This window comes from Arvicola amphibius, chromosome 6, assembly GCF_903992535.2.
Source record: "Arvicola amphibius chromosome 6, mArvAmp1.2, whole genome shotgun sequence".
Taxonomy (NCBI): Eukaryota; Metazoa; Chordata; class Mammalia; order Rodentia; family Cricetidae; genus Arvicola; species Arvicola amphibius.
The window spans coordinates 13289792-13312640 of NC_052052.2; the positions used below are offsets into that span (position 1 = coordinate 13289792).

General features: G+C 47.0%; 1 protein-coding gene across 4 annotated transcripts in view; it reads right to left on the minus strand.

Annotated features, from left to right (window-relative positions):
• The window catches only part of Ubr4 (ubiquitin protein ligase E3 component n-recognin 4), a 117640-nt gene that overhangs the window by 42093 nt on the left and 52698 nt on the right, over window positions 1-22849 (minus strand). For 2 of the 4 annotated variants that reach the window (XM_038334654.1, XM_038334652.2), the window contains exons 49-67: window positions 21737-21953; window positions 19787-19850; window positions 19345-19479; window positions 18111-18285; window positions 17062-17202; window positions 15940-16061; window positions 15037-15148; window positions 12351-12481; window positions 12067-12244; window positions 11594-11698; window positions 10024-10161; window positions 9398-9572; window positions 7896-7992; window positions 6998-7105; window positions 5809-5925; window positions 4714-4923; window positions 2645-2794; window positions 1058-1285; window positions 214-292 (exon numbers count right to left, since the gene is read on the minus strand). In XM_038334654.1, the coding sequence (XP_038190582.1) occupies window positions 214-292; window positions 1058-1285; window positions 2645-2794; window positions 4714-4923; window positions 5809-5925; window positions 6998-7105; window positions 7896-7992; window positions 9398-9572; window positions 10024-10161; window positions 11594-11698; window positions 12067-12244; window positions 12351-12481; window positions 15037-15148; window positions 15940-16061; window positions 17062-17202; window positions 18111-18285; window positions 19345-19479; window positions 19787-19850; window positions 21737-21953 (2682 nt within the window). The remainder of the gene's footprint in view (window positions 1-213; window positions 293-1057; window positions 1286-2644; window positions 2795-4713; window positions 4924-5808; window positions 5926-6997; window positions 7106-7895; window positions 7993-9397; window positions 9573-10023; window positions 10162-11593; window positions 11699-12066; window positions 12245-12350; window positions 12482-15036; window positions 15149-15939; window positions 16062-17061; window positions 17203-18110; window positions 18286-19344; window positions 19480-19786; window positions 19851-21736; window positions 21954-22849) is intronic. The other 2 variants (XM_038334653.2, XM_038334655.1) reach the window with 2 other exon arrangements.

The following is a 22849-nucleotide window of genomic DNA, read 5'->3' on the forward strand; positions in this document are numbered from 1 at the left end:
TGAGACTTTACTGCTATGGCCTGGAAATCAGTCACTCCTGCTCTGTGCTCCTGCAGCAGCCCAAGTTTACACAAGCAACCCTCATCACTAAAGTTCTGGCTTGTGTTCTGTTAACAGGTCTATCTCCAGCCCAGCTCACAGCTTAATACAAAGCATTCTCCACAGATGGTCTCTGCAGGGATGAACAGTGGCAACCCAGGGAGGACGGCTTACAGTCATCTTTGATGCAGAACTTCTGCCAGTTGATGGTTCGCTGGGCGGCAATCTCTGCACAGGCCTTCAGATGCTCCATCTGAAACAAGAGCCAATCACAGGTGAGTATTGCCATCAGGCCATGAAATACACCAGTTGCTGTGTGTGCTGGTCCTGGCTTGGGACCACAAAGTAACCCTGAGGCAGGTGTCCTCTGGATTGGCTGGTAGACCTGGGAGCAGGGCCCACACTCTCCTACAACTTATAGGCAATGTCCCTGTTCTCCTTCCATCCACCACCCCATCTTCTCCTGCACACCCCCAAGCCCAGTCTTCAGTTACCTGGGAAGCTTCAGGTTCGTTACTAAGGCAAATGCAGGCCATAGCCCGAGAAGCTACAACTTACTTCCCTATTCCCTCTATCAAAAGGACACTGAATGAGGAAGCTAGGCTGTCCTTAACACCAAAGATGAGATGCTCAAATGAAAAACATTCCATTTACTATCTCAAGTTCAGTCTCTCTTTAGGCAACAGAACATATTTATACTAAACCCATCACTTCTTTAGTATTTAAGGGCAAAACCAGAGGTGTACCAATCTCAGGTTGACCCTATTTGTGAACAAATGACACTGAGTAAGATACTCAATGCACCCACTTTATAGGTAAGGAACCCCTGATGGTCTGTCTGGGTAGGAATTCCAGACCCTCAAGTAAACTACTCAGTGTCAGTGACTTACCTGGCACTTGACTCAAGACATGGCATTTTCTGAAATATTTAAAAACCTTGCACTGCCCCATGCTATGACCTCTTTGGCTGAGCCTTATCACATGCCCGCCCCTGGTCCTATCATCCCAACCTTCGTACCAGGCTGATGAGCGTGTCATACTGCAAAGCAGAGCCAGAGCTGGCTGTGACCACACTGGCCCGGAGGAAGATGCCCTGCTCTTCCAGCAGCTTCTTGATCCCACGCACATGGGAGTCCAGGGTGTGCAGATCTCGGAGCTGTCGGTACTTCTCCTTTGATCCACAGATGAACAGCAGAAGTTTTCGAACTTGGCGACGCACAAAAGGGGTCTGCTGGATCATTAAGTACTTGAGGGATAAAACAACACAGTTAATGATTCAAGGACTGTAAGCACCACTGTGGCTACAATACCCTGTTTTGTTTGGAAAACAAACTGTTACTATAAACATAGGAGAATACAAACCAAGCCACAGTCATCCACAGGGAACTGGGTGGGGGTGCTGATCCCTTATGTAAGATGGTGTTGTATTTGCAGATAACCTACACACACCTTTCTTGCAATAATGATCTCTAGGTTACTTAAGAGCTTTCTAAGTGATTACACTATGCTATTCAGGGAATGCTGGCAAGAAAAGTCTGCAGATGCTCAGCACAGATGTCTTTTTTTGGTATATATTTAATTGGTTATATCTGTAGGTGCAGGACACATGGATACCAATGGTCAAGTGAGTCAACTCCCAGTCATACTGGCCTCTGAGGAACTTAAGAATTTCTTAAAGGGATCAAGAGGAAGTAACACAGAAAGGAAAAATTTTACCTGGGGTGGGAGGCAATACTCATGTTTCTCTTCTCAAACACTAAGGAATCCACACAGAAGCTGGTCTCCACACCAGCCCAGCGTGAAACCCCAACTCTACTTTTCAGGTAAGGAACTGGAGATGGGGCAGGGAGGCACAGCATGCACCTCTGAGCAACTCTCAGTGTCTTCCCAGAGTTGATCTTGGATTATTGTACTGACTCAACTAACATCTCAGCTTCAAATCACCTCACTATACTCTGCTGTGAGGCCTGGCTAAAATCAGGCAGCCTCAACTGCCTCTTGGTGCTGGCACACTCCTTCTTTTGTGCCTGCAGTTGGCAAGCCTTAGGGAAGCTCAAGGCAGGAGGTGTGGGCTGGCTCAGCCCCTTGCTATGTCCAAGACTCATCAGCAGCCATTCACAGAAGAGCTAGAGCGCTCATAGCAGCTCTCCTCCCTGCCTGGTCTACAGTGCATCTCCTGAGAGCTCCAGGGCACCAGGAGCAGCTCACCCTCCCACAGAGCTATGAGCAAGATGCTGGCTTCCTGTTCCTGCTAGGGCTGCTTCTGGGTGTGGTTTCTCTGTGAACTATTTCACCAGCCACCTGTCTGCTCACTGTATCTCTGGGGGATGGAAAGTAGTGTATTTTGTCTTCCTGACTGAACTGAAAGACTGGACTGAAGTGGCAGCCAACCCTAGAGGGACATTACATGGACACAGACACAAGAGCAAACAGGTGCTCTGATCCATGTACTCCCAGTGTCACATCACAACACATTCCTGAGGAGCAAGGGCACGGCCTAAGTGAGTGGAAGGGCTCTGTGCAGGATGCTGAGTGAAAATTAGAAGAAAGGGGAAAGTGGAACTTATCTCTGTAGGAACAGGATACTGTTCAGGGCTTCACTTACCTCAGAGAGAAAGTAGAACCAGGAGTGATCAAAGACAGGAGGAGGAATTCGAGAGCTGGTGTCTGCAATCTTTTTGATTTGGTAGGGAAGCCGCAGGACCATTTCTGTGAGCAGCTGGGTGTAGGCTTCAAACACGTCAGCAGCATGGCCCTTATAAGAACATCTCTGTAAGAACTTGGGCTCACCAGTCTTCCATGGTCACAGCCAGGAAGAAAGCCAGTTAACCACTAAGCATTAAGATGCCTTTCAAAGCTGGAGCCTTAGTGCACACAGTATGACTAAGGAGACAAGAGCATATGGTCTTTGAAAGCTCTGGGATTTGTACAACAAGATGGCTCAGTAAGTAAAGGTTCCTGCCAGAGTCTGACGATCTGAGTTTGATCCCTTGGATCAACACAACAGAAGAAAAACTGACTTTCAAAAGTTGTGTACACACACACACACACACACACACACACACACACAAGGGGGGTACAGGGGTACACCCATATATACATTTTTTTCAACTGTAATAAATTTTTTCATTTAGGATTTATTTTATTTTGTGTTTGAATGTTTTGCCTGCATCCATATATGTGCAAAACATGTATGCCTGTTGGACCCCTGGAATAGGTTATAGATGGTTGTAAGCCACTATGTGGATGGCAGGAATCAAACCCAGGTCCTCTGTAATAGCAGCAAATGTCTTAACCAGTAGGCCATCTCTCCAGTCCCCAACTAAAAACAAAAACAACTTATTTTTTAAAATTGTGTGTCTGTGTAAATGTCACATATATTTAGTTGCCTACAGAAGCCAGAAGAGGGCACCAGATCCCTGGGAACTGGGGGTTACAGGTGACTGTAAACAGCCTGAGTGCTGGGAATGGGAACAAAATTCATGTCCTGCAAGAGCAGCAAGTGCTCTTCACGCCGGGCCATCTCTTCAGCCCCCAATAAATATTCCCCCAAAAGATATTATAGACCTGGAGAGACAGCTACTCAATGATTAAAAAAGATTCCTGGCTGCTCTTCCAGAGGTCCATGTTCAAGTTTCCAGTACCTACATGGCAGCTCATAAACATCTCTAACTCTAGTCCTAGGTAATCTAACACCCTCTTCTGTCCCTATGGGCACCAGGCATGAACATGGTACACATACATGCAGACAAAAATCCATACACATAAAATAATAAGTAAAAGTTATACAAATCTATCAGAGTTATTTAAAAAGACAGAAACAGAAGCACATGGTCATACTGACTTTTTTTGCCTATCATATCCCTGCTTATTCAAAACAAGCACTGGTCTACTCCTGGGTCTACTAACTGGATTCAGAGTAAAGTGTAACAATCGTTATTACTGATAACATTCTGGTGGATGCCAGGCACTAAGTCCTTTATAAATATTAAGCTGAGCTGGGCAGTGGTGGCGCACGCCTTTAATCCTAGCACTTGGGAGGCAGAGGCAGGCAGATCTCTGTGAGTTCAAGGTTGGCTTGGTCTACAGAGCTAGTTCCAAGACAGTAAGGGCTACACAAAGAAATGCTGTCTCAAAATAGTCAAAATAAATATGAATAAGTAAATACTGAGCTGGTGGTGCTCATGACCCTAGGAGGAAAGTAAGATTTGTATCCTTATTCTCCAGGTGCAGTAGCTGAGGCTTACTGAGGCGGGGTTGAATTTCTCCATGCTTCCTGGCTGGTAGGTAAGAGTCCATGAGATTTTCTTTATCCTGTGCTCATCTAACCAGAGGCCAATCATAACTAGCATATTCATGAGCCTCTTACGAGGTATGCAGAGTATGTGACACACAAATAGGGACATGACCCACTGCTGCTGCTTGGGTCATGTTACACCCTCACATTTACCCAAGGAGCTTCGTAGGAAATGAACTGACTCACTTCACTTGCTTCCTCGGGCTTACAAAAAGAGGGAGGAATCAGATTCCCCCCCCCCCCCCAAGAAGTGGCTGGGAGGACTGACCATCGGTTAAGTCATTCTGAGTTTAGAACCCACCTCCCTGTGTGGTTCCCAGTGCTAGTCTTCCTAGCTTAGGGAGGGCAGAACACACAGCTCTGAGTAGAGGCCTCACCTTCACATACTGGCGGAGAAAGAATGGGCTCATATCTGGTGGGGATGACGTTGTGTGTGGTTTCAACAATTGACTGGTGGCCACGGGCTCCTCATCATTCTGCTGGCTCTTCCAGTATTCCAGCAGAGACTTGAGCACATGGAGACAATAGTCCACAGCCCCCGAGCTCAGCAGGGCTGCTGCCGTAGCACTGGAGATGAGGGAAGAAGACTGAAAGGAAAAAAAAACACAGAGCAGGCAAGGATGTGGTGTAAAAACTGAATCCACATCAGCCAGGCAATGCACTCAGCACACAGAAGTCTTAGGGATCAGTCCTTATGGACCCGTATTCACCAGTCTGTTGCATAACAAGTTTCTCAGCTGCCTTAACACTCTCCCAGCTCTTTCAACAACTATATCTAAGAGAAAACAAATGCTAATTCTCAACCTGGCCTCACGACACCTCTGTGACAGGAAGGCGAAACCATGATCACCTTTCTCTCCACAGCTATTTTGAAGGAGAGACAAAAGTTCCACTCTAGATCCTTCTTGGCAACCTCTCCCTCCCAGCAGGGTGCTTCCAGAAAGCCAGGCTCAGACGGAGATGGGGTGAGTGAGTGCATGCATAAGCAGCAGGAAGGAGCAAAGCTACTGTACATAAGACCATTAGGAGAGCCTTAAAATCCCAGCAAACCCCACAGCCATAAGCTCATTAAGATTGGATGCAGTTCAGCCTCGATTTCCACCGTCTCTGCTTTGTGCTAATCTCCTTTGAGCACACACACTTGGCTTTCTCTCTGCTCTATTACCATACCTTATAGCAACAGACACTGAGGAATCCTCTTAGCTACTCTGTGCTGTGCAGAACAGGCCCTTGCTTTTCAATAGTGGAAGCCCTTTAACCCATCCACTGGAGGGATTGTTGGTAAAGACCTGGGCTTGGAAGAGATTGTGAAAAGGGGAGAAGTTCTGCTCCTGAAGAGGGACAGATTCATACTTCCTTCCTTAGGTGACAATGGTTAGCCAAGGACTGTCACCTCTCTCTGCCTGCAGCCCTGCACTAACCACTCCATCCTCTTACCTTGCCTCCAACCTGTAAGCTCAAAGCACAAATACCTCACAGATGGAAGACTTGGAACCAGACTTGGTGCGGGACATGAAGACACTCAGGAGTCTCATTACGACCAAATGGACTTCGTTCAAGGCACTGCGCTCATTCTTCTTGGAGACATCCTGCAGCAGAAACAGAAGTTCAGATGCATATGCCTCCTCTAAGCTCCTACAAGATCCCCCACGCCTAGGGCAATAGAGGCCGCTGCACTCAGAGGCCATGGGAAGATCTAAATAACAACCTTCATGCTTTTACTTTTACTTTGCTAAGGTAGGTACAGCACTCACTATTTTGAGTTCCCTGGACTAGAGGCTACAATAGGCATTTACCCCTTGTGATGGTTACTCTAACTGCCAACTTGATATAATCTAGAGTAACCTGGGAAGAGTCTTAATGAGAGATTTATGGATCAAGCTGTCTTGTGCAAATGTCTGCGAGGGACTGCCTTGATTAATTAATGTAGAAAAACATAGGCTGAAAGCAGGTATCAGACACCATTCCTGGAATCTGTGCTCAGGACTATAGAAGAATAGAAAAAGCAGCTGGGCACTGATAGTGTACTTCTTTAATCCCAGAAGGGAGGCAATAGAGGCCCTACTGGCCTAAGAAGTCAAGGCTATGAAGAGAAACCAAGCCTGGGGTGTGTGTGCGTATGTGTGTATGTTTGTGTGTGTCAGGTGTGTGTGTCTGTCTGTCTGTCTGTCTCTGTCTGTCTGTCTACCTCCCTATCTATCCATCCCTCTATCCATCTATCTATCTATCCATCCCTCTATCCCTATCTATCCATTCCTCCATCTACCTATCCCTCCCTCCTTCTATCCACCCCTCTACCTACCTACCTACCTACCTATCTATCCATCCATCCAACCCTCTATCCCTCCCTCCTTCCATCCATCCACCCCTCTATCCATCCATCCTTCCCTCTTTCCTTTCATCTATCTATAGATATACATACACAGAAAGCTAATTGAGCACTACCATGTGTCCATTCACCCTGTCCCCTGCTTTCCCCATCTTTCCTGCAGTGATGACTATAACCTGATCAGTAAACTGAATAAATCCTTTCTCCCTTAATGCTGCTTCTGTCACAGCAGCAGAAATGAAACTAGAATCCAGAGGAAGTTCCCCTAGGAAAGGAAGAACCTAAAAAAGACTCCTGGCTAATCCCTGCTCTTCATACCTTTCGAGTTTTACCTTTTTGTCCATGCCAAGTTCAGCAATGAGCTGGGAGAGCAGGTTGTCCAGGGCCCCCTTGTCTTTCTCATCTTCTCCATCCAGATCTGTTGTGAGCATCAGAATGACCTAGCAGGCAGAGAGTGAACACAGGGCCAATTTTCCAAGGCAGAATGGTAGATAGAGCATGTGTGTCGTGAAGCAATCTTGACCTTGCTGACTTCTCGGCCCAGCCTGAGATGCATGGGATAATTCTAGATTCTAGGTCTGCCCAAGTTTAAGTGCTCAGGGTTGTAAAAATCAAATTTTGACCTGTGCCATTTGGGGCATCGTTGAAAAGACTTTATAGAAACTTACTTACTTACTTACTTACTTATTTACTTACTTACTTACTTACTTTATTTATTTATTTACTATGTATACAATATTCTGTCTGTATGTATGCCTGCAGGCCAGAAGAGGGCACCAGATCCCATTACAGATGGTTGTGAGCCACCATGTGGTTGCCGGGAACTGAACTCAGGACCTTTGGAAGAGCAAGCAATGCTCTTAACCTCTGAGCCATCTCTCCAGCCCCTAGAAACTTTATAAAACTATCGAGTAACACGCCAATCAAGTGGTGTGAAAGAGGATACTGTGTAGATCTGAGAATTAGAGAACAGTGTACTCTAGTAGTGAGGATAGAGAGAAACTCAGACTGTGTGTCAGGCCTTGTGCTCTAGTTCTGTCAGTTACCTAGCTGGATGACCTTGGGCATCCCCTAACCACAGCTATAACCTGAAGGGTTGCAACTTGCAGCTCAGGCTGCATTCCATCCTTTTTGTAACTTTAACACCAGCCTTCTGAGGCCTCTGAAAAAGTGCACTGTCCCAGGGTAGCCTAATAGTAACACAGCTGATCCAGGAGAATTGAGAGATACCTGCATGTATGGGATGGCTCGGACACCTCCAACGTTTCGTAACTGGGGTAGTGTCTGCAGTAATCTCTCCAACAGCATCAGACGAACCATGTGCAGTCTGAAAAGCCAAGGAAACATGTACAGGGGACGTGAAATGGCACATAAACAAGACCCAGAAGAATATAGCTCCTGCCTCCGCCACTGGGGCCAATGAGGAGCTGGATACTTAGAAATAAGCCTAGCATGGTAAGCAACTAAGGCTGGGCACAATGACATATCCCTGTAATCTATCCCAGCACACAGGAGACTTGACTAAAGCAGAAGAATCTGAGTGGGAGACCAGCCTGGGCTCTGAGGGAGATCCAGGCCACCACTTGTGGGTACTTAGAGTAAAACAATAATAATAATAGAAATAATGATTACTATCAAAATAATAGAAATTATTATTATTTAAAGTATTATGAACAACTTTATGCCCAACCGACAGCTTTAACATAATGAACAGATTCTATATAAGACACAAAATGCCTAGACTGATTCATAAAGACACAGAAATAGCTGAGTGGTGGTGGTGCACACCTTTAATTCCAGTACTTGGGAGGCAGAGGCAGGTGGATCTCTGTGAGTTCAAATTCAGCCTGGTCTACAGAGCAAGTTCTAGGACAACCAGGGCTACACAGAGAAACCCTGTCTCGAAAACCAAAAAGAATAATTCTCTATCATACACACACACACACAAAAAAAAATCCCCCCCCCCCTCTTTCTTTTTGATTTTGTTTTTCAAGATAGGGTTTCTCTGTGTAGCTTTGGAGCCTGTCCTGGTACTTTCTCTCTAGACCAGGCTGGCCTCAAACTCACAGAGATCCACCTGCCTCTGCCTCACAAGTACTGGGATTAAAGGCGTGCACCACCACTGCCCGGCAATTTTGTTTTGTTTTGTTTTGTTTTTTTAAATCTTCCCTCAAGGAAAATCCAGAGTCAGATCAATCTTTACTGGTAAATTTTTCTAAAAATCTGTGAGAGACATAAGAAAACTGAAACTAGCCCGAACTCATTTTATGAGGCCAAAAGCACTATGACACAGACATTCCAAAGAAAAATTCCAGACCTTAACAAACACTAGCAAACCAAGCCCAGAGATATGAAGGGTTAACTTATGACCAGGCATCCCCATAGCTTTGCTTAGTTCAGCAAAACTACTACAACTCATACTCTTAAACTGCAGTGTGGGTTTTGACTTAACACTGAAAAAGAAATACAGTACTACAAAACAACACACTCAACTGGGTGCCTTCCACAAGCCCTCAAAAGCTGCTCCAGCCAGACATTAGCCAAAGCAGCACAGTCCAACCCTCAAAGCATGCCGGGAGGCACAGCACCCTCAAGTCAGCAGTGGCTGGGAGGAAACCGGCAGCTTTCATTTCCTTTAATACTTGGGAACCCACAGTCTTAGCACCCACCACTCCATCTCCCAGTTCTGAATGCTCAAGTAGGCCTGGTGTCAGTGACAGGCTGGTCCTGACCTGTTGCTAGTGTGCACATCTCCTTCAGCTTCCCCTTCACCTTCTCCCTCAGAGCCATCTCCCTCTTGGTGCCCAGTGGTGGTGCTGATGGCACCTGTGCTTGAGCTGACGCTCCCTGGTCCAGCTGGGTGCCCCTCAGCTGTGGCATCACCATATGCACTGCTCCGGCCAGACACTGGAGGGAAATGGTATTAGAAGCACATCAGTTTCCAAGGTTGGCCGTAATGGGAAAATGTTAGCTCTCAACAGTTTCCAGCTTCATGAAAGATGGCAGAACCCTGGTGTGGTCCTGGTCCCGCCTGAAACGTTTCAGATTTTATCTGTGCAACTTGCAAAAATGCCCTTGGCCTCAGCTCAGAAACTGCTAACATGTGCAAACCTCACAGTAGGTGTACTGGGAGAATGGCTTGTTTAACAATGAATTCCCTCAGGAGGCTTCCATATTAGCCACTGAATTTGAGCTCTAGTCACAGAACACTTGACATTCCATGGCTGAGGTCAAATGAACTCTGCCAAACTCTGAGTCCCCACAACTCTGCAGAAAGCAATCACAGGACCTTCCTACCTTGTTTGCCACCCCTGCCCCCCAAGCCCAAAGAGATCAAGACACCCGCCGGGCACATTACCACTGTGCTCGCCAGCCACAGAGTCCACTGCACTTCCCCCGCTCTCTGAGCCCACACTCCCGCCATGGTCAGCGGGCGAGGTCCGCAGGGTGGAGCCATCAGTTGCTGCGGTGCTGCCCTCATCATCTGAGGCTGGAGCTGAGAGAGTAACGAGAGCTGTTACAGGTACAGACCCTTCCTTAGGGCGAAAGCATCACAGCACACTGCAGAGGACACAGGCAGTTTGAGTGTCCTGAGGTTACAGAAAAAAGGGCAAGATCTGCTTTGCCAATTGTTCGACGAAGAAAACAGACACTCTACAGGATGCACTGCCAACAGCTCTCAGACAGAAGTAAAAGCCCAGTACACTGGGCATTTCCTTCACTGTTGTAGCATGTGCAGATTCTGTAAGATTCTGTGACATGGACAATGAGTTTTCTAGCTGAATGCTTCATGGTCACCATTGTCGAGGTGTCACTGACACCTACTGAGAGATCCAAACTAGCCATTGCCATTCAGAGCACAGAATTCAATGAGGTGTGCTCAGCAATCCATCTGCTGTCATGAGCTCACGTCAACTGTTGGATTTTTGCCTTTTGTTTTCGTTTTTTTTTTTTTTTTTTTTTAATTAAATGGTCCAGAGGAGAGCTCATTAGAAAATTTCACACCTCTTCATCCTCCTCCTCAGATGCTAATAATGAAGCAAGGAAATTCCCCAGAGACAGCCACAGCATCCAGGATCAGGGCTGAGCTGAGACAGGAGGAAAATGCTGGATGAGATACACAGGGGAGGAAAGCCAAGACAGCCAGAGAGCATGACAGACATGACCAACACAACACCACTATGACCACAACTACGACCCTCAAAGCCTGTAGAGACCTCAGAGAAGCAAAAAGCCATGACAGCAGGCAGGGACAGCCACTCTGTTTTTTTGTTTTGGTTTGCTTTTTGTTTCAGATCTAAGCAGGCTAACCTTCCCAAAAGAAAACAAGCAAACGCAGAGATGCAGCAGTCTGAATAAGAATCCATCCCTTCATGTCTGGGTTGATTTTCAAAGGATCTCTCCCATGTGCTGCTGCCACCCACAGTTTGGTCCAACTCTTTATCTGGAATTTTATCAGGCTAGGAAAGAGACTCAAAACAAAGACAACATAAGAGAAGGTTTCCTAGAGACCGAATGGGCCAAAAAAAACTCTCTCCCAAGCTCACAGGTCACTGCTGACTGCTTATGGTTTTAATCGATTTGCAAATGAAGGCTTAGAGCTAAAAGTGTAGCTTTATTTCTCATCTCTTTCCATTATGTCTAACATGTTAGAACTCTAGCACAACACTGTAAAGCTAGCATGATGCTCCCCGGATCTCTCAGTATCAGCCAAAGCCAGGCAGCATGCAAAGTGTGAGGAAGTGGGGTCACAAGCACTGATGCCAAGCTGCAGCACTATGCCTTCCATAGCACATGGCTAAAGCCGAGGCAGAAGCAGGAAGTCCAGGATGGCCTGTCAAAGCAGCTGCCCGTCACACTCTCACAGCACTGAACAGGGCTGCAGGGTCTTGAGGCCCTGAGCCAAGCTCCTTGCTGTGGACAGTTACCTGATGCTGTGGTGTCAGAGAGGGTTCCTGCGTCCAGAGAGGAAGAGCTGGGTGCCTGGCCGGATAGTCCCAGGCTCTGCAGGCCCAGGGCACTGCTGCTGCTGCCTGGGAAACAAGTGGAGAGTGAGCACAGCATCCTTTCAGCCCCATCCACAGCACTGCTTTGGCCATCTGCTGCCCTCAGGAGTCCAAACACCAGCATATGACCCATCTTGGCCACTGCTGTCTACCCGCCAAGTTTAGTTACAGATTCAAGATGTACCCATCCAAAATCAAACCAGCAGTAACTATGAGACTGGCGTCCAGTCTAGAACTGTCAGAGCCATCCCTCACTCTCCACCTGTACCTCTGAGCAGCTCTCACCCAGATCAACCTCTCCCCCAATCGGGGACAAGCTACGTCAGCAGGGTATCAGTAACTGCCACGCCCTATTTCCTGTGCAAGGTTGCTGTGTTCCTGGCATTGCCTTCTACCTTGCTGGTCCTGCTGCAGGCTCAGGGCAATGGCTAGTTCAACCATGGTCTCGTCATCTGCATCAGGTGGGATGTCCAGCATGGGAGGAAAGCCCTCGGCACCTGCCAGCAGGGCCTCCAGGGGAGAGGGGTTGCCATTGTTGACATTTTCAGCTGTTTCCAGAACCATCGACTCAGACTGTAGAGAGAAAACTTCATCAGTGTCCCCCAGCACACAGTAAAGCTGTTGAGTAGCCAGAGAGGAGTTGGAGGCTCCTCCTCCCGTCTTCTGCCACCAGACTCACCACCATCTCAAAATCTCCGTGGTCCACCTCACTCTGTTCCTGGCTTTCCTGACGAATGTGACCACCATCGGGGATGCCTGATGACTGCATTTTCTCATCTGCGTCATCATCATCGTCATCATCCTTGTCTCCTGAGTCAAAGAAATCCCAGTCACCTAAAGGCACTCCTTCCGTGACATATAATGGCATATAGCACGGGAGCCTAAAGAAGGCCCCAGCTGGCACCCTGAACTTGTAGGCACTGCACTGGAGGCTACTTTTCTTCTTCCTTGCAACTAGCAGGGTCTGGAGAAGATGGTGGTTGGCAGTAATAGCCCATCCCCCATCCCCTTCCGCCTGACAGGAAAAGACTCTTATAGACAAGAAAGGATTAAAAAACAAACAAACAAACAAACAAACAAACAAAAAAACCAGAAAATAAACCACCACAGGCCCTATAGGCTCCATTCTCAGAAGACAGAGCTTTGACAGGGCAGGGAATAACTCAGAAGAATGTTGGTGTCCCTGTCCCTGCAGCCTAGAACTTCATTCTCTAAACAGGTCTGTGAGATTCAAACTGCACAATCACCATGAGAAAAGCCAAAACCAGGACAGAAATCTGAAGCCATAGACTGGAAACTGAGGCCATTGTGACAGGTCCTAACAGATTTCTTGTCTGGGGTAAGGCTATGAAAAGCCCTCTACCAAGCAGGAGGCCCCCAGTGAGATTTCAGACTGTTAGAAAAGGATGGAGAACTGTCTTCCACTTGCTGAGTTGCTAAAGCAAGTCCTTTCTTAGAAATTCTAATTTCCCGTACTGTGGATGTGGAGGCCAGGTAGATGTCAGTTGCCCTCCCTGTCACTCGCTAAACCCAGGACTCACTGACTCAGGGTGACTGGTTGCCAGTCAGCCCAGGCACCCGCCCATCTCCACTTTTCCAGTGTTAGGGGTCTAGACCCAAGTCCTTGTGCTTAAAAGGCAAGTACTTTACCAGATGAGCCATCTCCTAGCCCCTCACACAATAAATCTTAATTCTGGAAGAGTGTCTGAAAGTTACAGACATATGCATTCCTCAAGATATGCACTGTAGGGTGGAAATACAGTTCAATAGTAGTACGCTTGTCTAACAGGCCTAATTCAATTTCCAGTACTGCAAAAGAAGACAGGATTGTTCCATATTAGGGACCAGCTACTGAGCACCTGAGACATAGCTAGTCCAAGTTGACAAACTCCCAGGGGAAGCCAGACACTGGATTTCAAAGACGGCACCACAAAATATAAAGCATTTCATAAGTTTTTATACTAACTCCTAGTTATAACAGCAATATATCACATTATCTCTAAACTTATTATAACATTTGTTGCTTATTATTATCATCGTCATATAAGTCCACTCAGGGCTCTGCTTGTAAGCAACACATTGGACCTTTAATGAGACTGTTATGAAAAGCAGTTTCACTCTAAATAAAAAATAAAATATATTTAATGTTTAGTCATTGTGACTACTATTCATTTATTTTCTGTGGGGTGTGTCATAGCTCACATGTAGAGATCAGAGGACCACTACAGTGATCAGTCCTCTCCTCCTACGACAAGTCCCATGAATCAGCTCAGACTCAGGTTGTCAGGTTCAGTAGGCTTTTACCTATCGAACCTCGTCATTCCACTTGATAGCCCAAGCTAGCCTTGAGCACCGAAACCTTCTGCTTTATCATCCTTCTGAGTGCCAAGAATACAGGCAATCCACCATACTCAATAGCAATGCTTTTTGTTTTAATTATTAACAATTAATTACACACAAGACCTTTGGTTTCTTGATTGTAAAGACAGAGTCTTGCCACATAGACCATGCTAGCCTTAAATTTAGTCTCTGTACTCTCAGCCCACTCCCACAACCTCAACATCACAGTGATCTTTAAAAGTATTTATTTGTTTTTAATTTTTTTTTCTCGTGGTTTATTTTTTTTATATTTAAAAATTTCCATCTCCTTCCCTCCTCCTCCCCCCTCCCTCCCCTCCTCCTCCCCCTTCCCTCCCCTCCTTCTCCCCCTTCCCTCCCCTCCCCTCCACCCATACCTCCCCTCTCTCCCTCTCAAGGCCAAGGAGCCATCAGGGTTCCCCACTCTATGCTAAGACCAAGGTCCTCCCAACTCCCCCCAGGTCCAGGAAGGTGATCGACCAAGCTGAGAAGGCTCCCACAGAGCCCGTCCATGCAGAAGAATCAGAGCCCAGAGCCATTGTCCTTTAATGCATGTAAGTACTCTGTCTGCATGTCAGAAGACGGCATCAGATCCCACACAGTTGCTGGAAACTGAACTCAGGACCTCTGGAAGAATAGCCAGTGCTCTTAACCTCTGAGCCATCTCTCCAGTCTGCCACAATGATTTTTAAGTTGTCTTTACATGTTTTTCCTATGTTTTTAGGATGCTTCACCCAAATGCAAGCTCTTCATTTAACCACGTGGAAACTGGTAATTAGATGCTGTGTCCTGGACATGCTATCATGGCACCTTTATGTTCCCACAGCTTTGGCTTTATTTTATTCTATTTAATGCATCTTTATATGCCACCCTACTGTATAGAATATTAAAGGAACAGAAAACTGAAAAGACCCTGGTCAACATGAGTGCATACCCCAAAGCTGTACCTTCTTTCTGAGCCCACTGGCCCACCCAGAGTACAACCTAAAGCCTAGACTTCACATTACCCATTGGTGTGTTGCTTCGAGGGGAGGAGGGCAAAGTCACGTGTCTTCGCTTGTTCCTGGGCCTTAGGACTCGAATTAGAGCTTGTTTGCAGGAGAAGCTCACTGCAGGGTCCTAGGGTTTGAAAGGAAAGTGTCAAGCTCAGGTATTCCATCAACATGAGTAGTGACTCCACCTTCTTCTACTGTCAGTCACTTACATAAGGCAGAAGTCTGTCTACTCTCACCTGCGTCCTCCTGGCCAAATGCAGCAGGATGGAGCAGGCCAGCCTCTCCAGACTTGACATGGTAAGACCATTCACCACCTTTTTGTCTTTTAGCTGCTGGGGACAGTCTGCAAGGCCATTTGATCCTGAAGCCAACTTTGGCTCTCTACAAATGAGCTTTGACTTTTCATCAGATAATCAAGCCCTGACGTTCCTCGTTGCTCCATGCCATAAAGAGCACTTTTCACACTTATCTTCAGGAACAGGCACAGGCACAGTCATCCGTGCATTCATTTCAGCAGTACTTACTCAGCAGTAACCCTACAGCAGGTGTCACTGGGAAGAAAGAACCACACACGGACCTCCCTTCCCAGCCTCACTCTCTACAGCTTTTACTGCTGTTAGATTACTGACTCCCATTAATTTTTTTTAGAAGTATTTATTTTTGTGTGTGTGGTGTTTTGCTTGCATGTAGGTTTGTGCACCTATGTGTATACAATGCCCAAGGAGGCCAGAAGAGAGTAAGAGTCACAGGCAGTTGTTACTTGTCATGTGGTTTCTGGAAACTGAGCCCCTCCACCTCTCCAGCTTCTCCCAGCAGATTTTAAGTCTATCTGATTTCATTATGTTGGATACTTCAGGCTATTTTCCATATACTCCCAGGCTGAGCAGAGGCACCCGGGGTTGTGCTGATACGTACAGGACACAACAGCATCTGCATGTAGATCTTGGATGCTGTGTTGATACAGTCCAGCTCGCAGGTACAATAGCCATGGATAATGTCTACCAGTGCATTAACAGTAGCTTCAATATGAGTGAGGCCTAAATGGAAGAAAAGGATCATCTGAAAATCTATTAACGAAAACAACCCCAGACCTTGAAAGCTTGAGACAAATGCACAAATCCTCATTACACTGAGGGCAACTAGACAAAATCAGGCATACACACTGCAAAGCAAACTAATAAAACACACTGTGGTGTAGCCCAACTGTGGCTGGGCTGCTTTTATTAAGTCTGCCAATTCTATGAAAGAACTCAAAAGCCCTTGCAGACTCTGTACCAAAGAAGTGGGGATCAATGCGGACAGTCACAGACAAGGCAGGGAAACTCAAGGTGGGCAGATAACAACATCCTTATGCTCCCCTAAACCTGAGGTACTGACAAATTAGGTCTCTTGGCAGGCGCCTTTGAGGGTGTAGGTCTCAAGTAATCTTCAAGCAACAATGGGGGTATCTACTCTTCTCTTTGACTAGAGGGTCCTACCTCTTCCCCCAACTTTGAGGAATGTGACAGGTAAGAGAACCAAAGCAACAATAGCATGGGAATAAAAACACTTTTCATGGTTGTTTCTACTACATTCCTACCTTCTGAACTGTCTTTCTTTTTTTTTTTTTTTAAACAAAGCAAAACAGGATTTCTCTGTGTAACAGCCCTGACTATCCTGGAACTTTACTTTATAGACCAGGCTGACCCTGAACTCACTGAGATCCACCTGCTTCTGCCTGTGCTAAGATAAAAGGCATGCACTACCATGACTGGCTCAAGTCTTTAGAATGCTTTGTTTTTAAATAACAACCAGAGAGTTGTCATGACCATTGTTCCCCATGTCAACAACGCAATTCCACAAGAAAGGAGGATATATACAAGGCACACACACACACCCCTGCCTACCACACTGCTAGTTCCCATGGGTAGCAATGCACTGAGTTCACACATGGCTCTGTGCACTGCTCTGGAGGAGGAGGTCACACTGTTGAAGGGCTTATAGCTAGTTCACTAGTATCAAGATCCAAGAATCCCTGTTACCCTGCTAACATGATACCTGGCAGGCAGGCAGGTGCCAGGAAGGCATTCTTGGGCTTAGAAGCATGGAGTTTCCAGAAGTGGTTCACAAGCTGAGTGATGAAACTGCAGCCGTCTCCTTCCACCTGCTTCTGCGGTTCTTTCCCCTCATCTGCTCCTTCTACGTAGGAGAAAGGAAATTATTACCGATGGTAAATCTAAGACAGAATTTAATTTGTTTTAAGGTTAACTCAGGTCAAGGAAGCTTGCCTGCGGAGGGAGTTTCAAGTGGGGCCCCAATCAATATGCCAACTATCCCTAGATTCCAGCAGGCACATCTGGGAAAAAAACAGTCTGGGAAAGGAACATCACAGAAAACATTGTGTGTTAGAATTAGACAGAGAGGGGAGCATTCGGATCTTTACAGCAGAGTCAAAGATGCCTGTTCCAACTGTTTGACCAAACCTAGGGGAATGTCTGAGATTCCTCTAGATTGATTGCAAGATTGTACCGTTAGAAGGACAGACAGGAAAGCAATGGCATACAGGAACACGCAGGTGATGGGGGATGGCAGAGGCATCAACAAGCTCTTTCTAATGATGTCACGTCAGGTTTGGGACTGAGCCATAGCCAGCGTGAGGAGAGATGCCAGGAGAAGCACTGAAAAGCCACTACAGACAAAGTACTACTGCCAGAACAGCACCACAGCACACAGCACACTGCCTCCAGGTACAAGGGCAAAACCAAGCTCAGCTTCACCCAAAAAGCATAACCTTCTGCACCCCTCTACAAAGAGATACAGTGAAAGAAAATTCCAGTCCTGCCTGTGGCACCAGGGTGAAACTAAGCTCAGCTTCACCCTGGAATAACTAACTTCACAACAGACTAGCTGAGGTACAGAACACTAAAAGCAAATTCAAGGATGGTCAGGTTAGTTAAAATGGGATAGTGTCAGAGACCCTACAAAATTAAAACACAGGAAACAGATTATCTGTCATCAGAACCAATAAGAGCAGGAAGAGCACCACAGAGGGCAAAGAAGATGCATTAAGCAGGTCTCAGGACCACGGCCACATAGGCCAAGTTCACCTGTTTCCATCTGGGGCAGCTTGGACTCCGTAAAGTGCACAAGGTTGCTAGGACGCATGATGGCAATCGAGCGAGCTGTGATCACTAGCCGCTGGAACACCTCAGGGTCCAAGTCCTTGCCTTCTTTGCTGGATGTGTTGAGACACTGCACAGCTTTGCTCAGCAAGGCCTGGTCCTATAAAACACAGGGTCACAGAGGGTCAACTGTAAGCGAAGGCAGGGCACTAAATCACATGGAGGGCTGGAAACTTCTCTCAAGAACTGTCACCAGCTATCAAAACCCATCTTCAGGCTACCCAATGCTCAACTGCTTGATACAAAATCAACAGTCTTAAAAAGTCAACAATTGGCCAGGTGATGGCGGTGCATGCCTTTAATCCCAGCATTCTGGAGTCAGAGGCAGATGGATCTGAGTTCAAGGCCAGCCTAGTCTACAAAGTGAGTTTTAGAACATCCAGAGTTGACACACAGAGAAACCCTGTCTTGAAAAACAAAAGACAAATAAACGAAAGTCAACAGCACATTAATGGCTTCACAGTGTACCAGGAAAGTACCATATACTCAATCAACAGAACTACAGTAGCCCATCACTTTCTCTGGCAGCAGTCATCCCTCGGCAGGGTGTTTACCCATGGATGATGCATCTAAAACAACCTTCCCTTGGGAAACTGAACTCAGCTCTTGATGTTAAAGGTCAGAGGCACAAACACCAGGCTGGCCGTGCCCCAGTACCTTTCCTCCTCCTGGTCTGCACTGTCATATTTCCCACCTAAGAGGCCCAGCTTACTTCCTTCAGCAGATAATGAGACCCTCTGAGGCCCAACAATAACCCCCATACAACAACCCCCTGCCACATATGCATGCCTCTCACCCCAGCCCACAGCTGAGGGCTTGGAATAACAGTATATTAACCACCTATGGCACATTCCTAACCTTTGCATTCTCCCATGGAGAAGCAGTCACCCATACTCACTCTCTTTTTTAAAACTTGCTGATCCTGTCAGAGACAGAAAAATAAAGTGACGTGCCAGTGGCCTACTAGATTGCTTTCTTGGTCTAGAGTAGTATACATCTCTTGGGAGAAACTTGGGACTGGCTCTAATCTCAGTGTGAGTTCCTTCCTCGTGCTTACTCCACTAGGGCCCTGCTTTACAAACGAAGAGCCAACTGATTTGACTCCTTGTCAGGACAATTGCCATTCCTACAGAAGGCCTCCCAGAGCAGGAACGATTACCTTGTGGCTGTGGTAGGCTGAGCGGCTGGTGTGCAGGCTGGCCAGGAGGCTCTTTGACTGCTGTTGGACACTGGCAGGTGCTGGTAGGGAGAGCAGCAAAGTGGCCAGCTCCTGGGCTGCATGCTTGTTTCTCTCCTAATGTGGAAGACAGCAGAGTTATCACTCAGTCCTCAACAGTGCAGAATGCTCTCTAGTCTGCCCTCTCCCTCTCCTCCCCCAGGTCAGCCAAGGACTAGACTACCCACCACTGACTAGAAAGAGCAGAAAAAAAGGTTTCGAAACTACAACCCTCCCATGAAACAGATGCAGATCTCAGGGATGCTTTCAAAATCAAAGACTGTGCTGTCAGTATTCTTACGCTCCAAGGCAGCAGGGCCTCAGCCAACAACCCTACTTCCTGCCTCTTGAGAAAGCTCCTGTGTGCTTTGAAGAAATGACTTGCCTTCTCGATGATTGGGCCAACAGCAAAGCAGCTTTCCAGAGCTTCCAAAGAACTCACAACCAGCCTGGGGAGACAGAAAACCTGGCCTGAGTACAAGCACGAGTCCTCTGCTCATGTCAGCCCGGCAAGCTGTAGTTGTGAGGACCTTGGGGACAGCTATCGAATGCCAAATACAAAATCAAAGCACAATAAAACCTGCCACAGGCGCCGTGCATATCGCTCCCTGTGTTACAGGCCAGAAGAAACCTGGCTCCTGCTCGGAGATCAACCTGAGGCCATGTTCATAATCCGTCACTCAAAGACAGGGCTTTTCTTCCTCAAAGAGGATAAATGTGCTTCCTTCTACTGCCTGTGGCAGGGATCCTGAGATGGGCTTAAGTCTCGATGCAACAGTGCCCGAAGCTCAGGTGCTCAGAGATCAGTGGGCAAAGGGGGGCACAAGGGAGAAGTTAAAGCCATCTGTTTACACTGGCAATGTTAAGGTTAGGCTTCTGCTTACACAGCCAGGAAAATGCACATAGGCATTTCCTAAGGGTTTTAAGTACAGGAGCAAACAAACCATTTTTAGATGCATGTCACTGGAGCATTCAAAGGAAGAACATGGAACTTCTCCATTAGGGAAGAAGCAGTAAGTTCAGCCATTAAATAGTATCTATCAGATAACATGCTCTAGGCTTACTCCTGTGAATTTAAGTGACATAACGAAACAATCATCACCCTGACAGTTGGGGTCTGGGCAGGAAAGGAAAGCACTGAAAAGGTCACCAGAGTGAAAAGGGGCAGGGATAAAGGAAGGAGCCAAAGATAGAGGGAAGATAGAGGAAGCACAGGATAAAGGGAAGTATAACAAGCTCCAGGAGCTTCTGAACTGGTAGGGCATTTTGCCCTTCTACCCCCATCCCTTTGCATCCGTCGAACAGAATGAGCAGCAAGGATGGGTTAAGGAAGACAGAGCCGAGAGGCTGATGTGGCCAACACCAAGGGTGCACTCACAGTCCCAGGTAGGCTCCAGTTTACATATGGAGAGCTCTGCAGCCATGCAATGACCAGAACAGAAAGTAGCAGGACTTGGAACAGAAGCGAATCAGCGCAAAGCCACACCAATGCGGACGCTGCTCTCTGACACACACGCACTCGTGCAGAGAAAAGAAACAGGGCATACTAACCGGTCCAGCTTGGTTAGGGACTCAGTTTCAGAACTTGGGGGAGAAGCAAAGGGAAAAAAAAGGAAAAAAAAATGTGAAGCTCAGAGAAACCTAGAAACACATCCTAAGCAAACGATATGTGAACGGGGGGGGGGGGGGCGGGGGGGGGGGGGGGGAAAAAAAGGAAAAGGGGGGGGGGGGCTGGTAGAACGCAGCAACTCCAAGCATGGCTATCTCAGGGCTTACAATGTAAGAAACTCACTCTTACATCAGAACCTGCTTCATCTACCATGGCAAACCAGCAGCCACCCAGCACAAAGAAGCCAAGCATGTGCTGACGAATGCCACCGTAGGGAGCTCTAAGGTCACTGCACTCTTCTGCAAGATGCTGCAGCAGCCTCTCTTGCTGGCAGTGTTATTACCACAGAGTAGCAACTTCCACAGAGAAAGACGAGAAGATGATGCGATTGGCACAGAGGGAGGATGCTTGCTGTTGATGCAGTCTGGATTCTAATCTAGAGCATGGGTATAAACACTTTCTAGTCTGCAGCCTTTGGCTATTCCAAATGCTTATGGAATATTAAGTAAATGACCAAGCTTCTGTCTGGACAGAGATCCAGCATTAGATACCTCTGAGCCTATTTCCCAGCCTCTGTATGTATATTAGGGAGAAACTGAATGTTCAGGGGACTGTGTGAGAACTTGACAATCACAGATTAGGCTTGGGAGACTCAAGACACAGAAGGGCTCTGCAGTCAGTGCAAAATAGTTAAGAACTAAAGTCAAACCCTGCCAACACTGGTACCTCTCCAGGACAGTTCCACTGGTCGTAGTTGGAGCGACTGAGTCACTCTCCCCAGTGCCATTGCTCTGATTCAGGTTGGAAGGACAGATGTTGCTGACGGAGGCAGAAGGGAATTCTTCTGGGGGTTCGTCAGGCCAGCCAAACTGTTCCTTAGTCTTGCCATAAATTTTTACAGCATCTATCATGGTAACACCTGCTGGATCCACTGAGGCACCGACTGTAATAAGCAAGAGAAGCCTTTAGGAAGCATATTTACAGAGCGCTCACACCACCCTCCAAGGTAAAGCACAGCAGTCAGGCACAGGTGTAAATTACGTCCGTCTCAGCATTGGAAGCTGTGTCTGCTGAGACACTTGGCAGCACTCAAGCTGATGTACAAGGAACAGTCCAATGGACTACAGTCTGATGTCTCTCTCCCACGTGGAGAGACCATGAGCATCACTCTAAGGATCCTCTGCTGCTCACTGGTATTCCACCCCCCAGCCCTTACTCCCAGTGTTCTCTAAGTACTTTCTTTGTTCTGAGTACAGTTCATCTCCATCCACATAAAAGCAACTATATCTAGGAGTAAGAACTTCAGCCAAGTGGCCAGGAAGTGCTAGAGAACACACAGGCTCAGAGACGTGTGATGTGTGAAGAAAGCCTGGGGCTAGGGCTGCAGCTCACTTAAGTGCTTGCTGGGTTCCATCCCTAACACCACATAAACTGACATTATGACACACTTCTAATTCCAGAACTCAGGAAGTAGAGGCAGGAGGGTCAGAGGTTCAAGGTCACCCTCAGCTATACAATGAGTTCAAGGACAGCCTGGAGTACACTAGACCTGGTCTATAAATGCATGCATAAATTACACATGTAGAAAGCTTTGAGCCAGGGATATAGTTCAGTTGATAGAGCACATGCTTCCTGATCTCATCTATCAGTCTCCATCGATAAGGCCAATGTAACGCCAAAGCAAACAGCTAACTGAGCCTGCCCTCTCACTACCACCACATCTATTCCTTTAATAGGCCTGCTGGCACTGGCCTATAATCCCAGATACTCAGAAGGCTAAAGCAGGAGGATCCCAAGCTCAAGGCCTGTTTGGGCTATAGAATGGGAGACCCTCTTCCA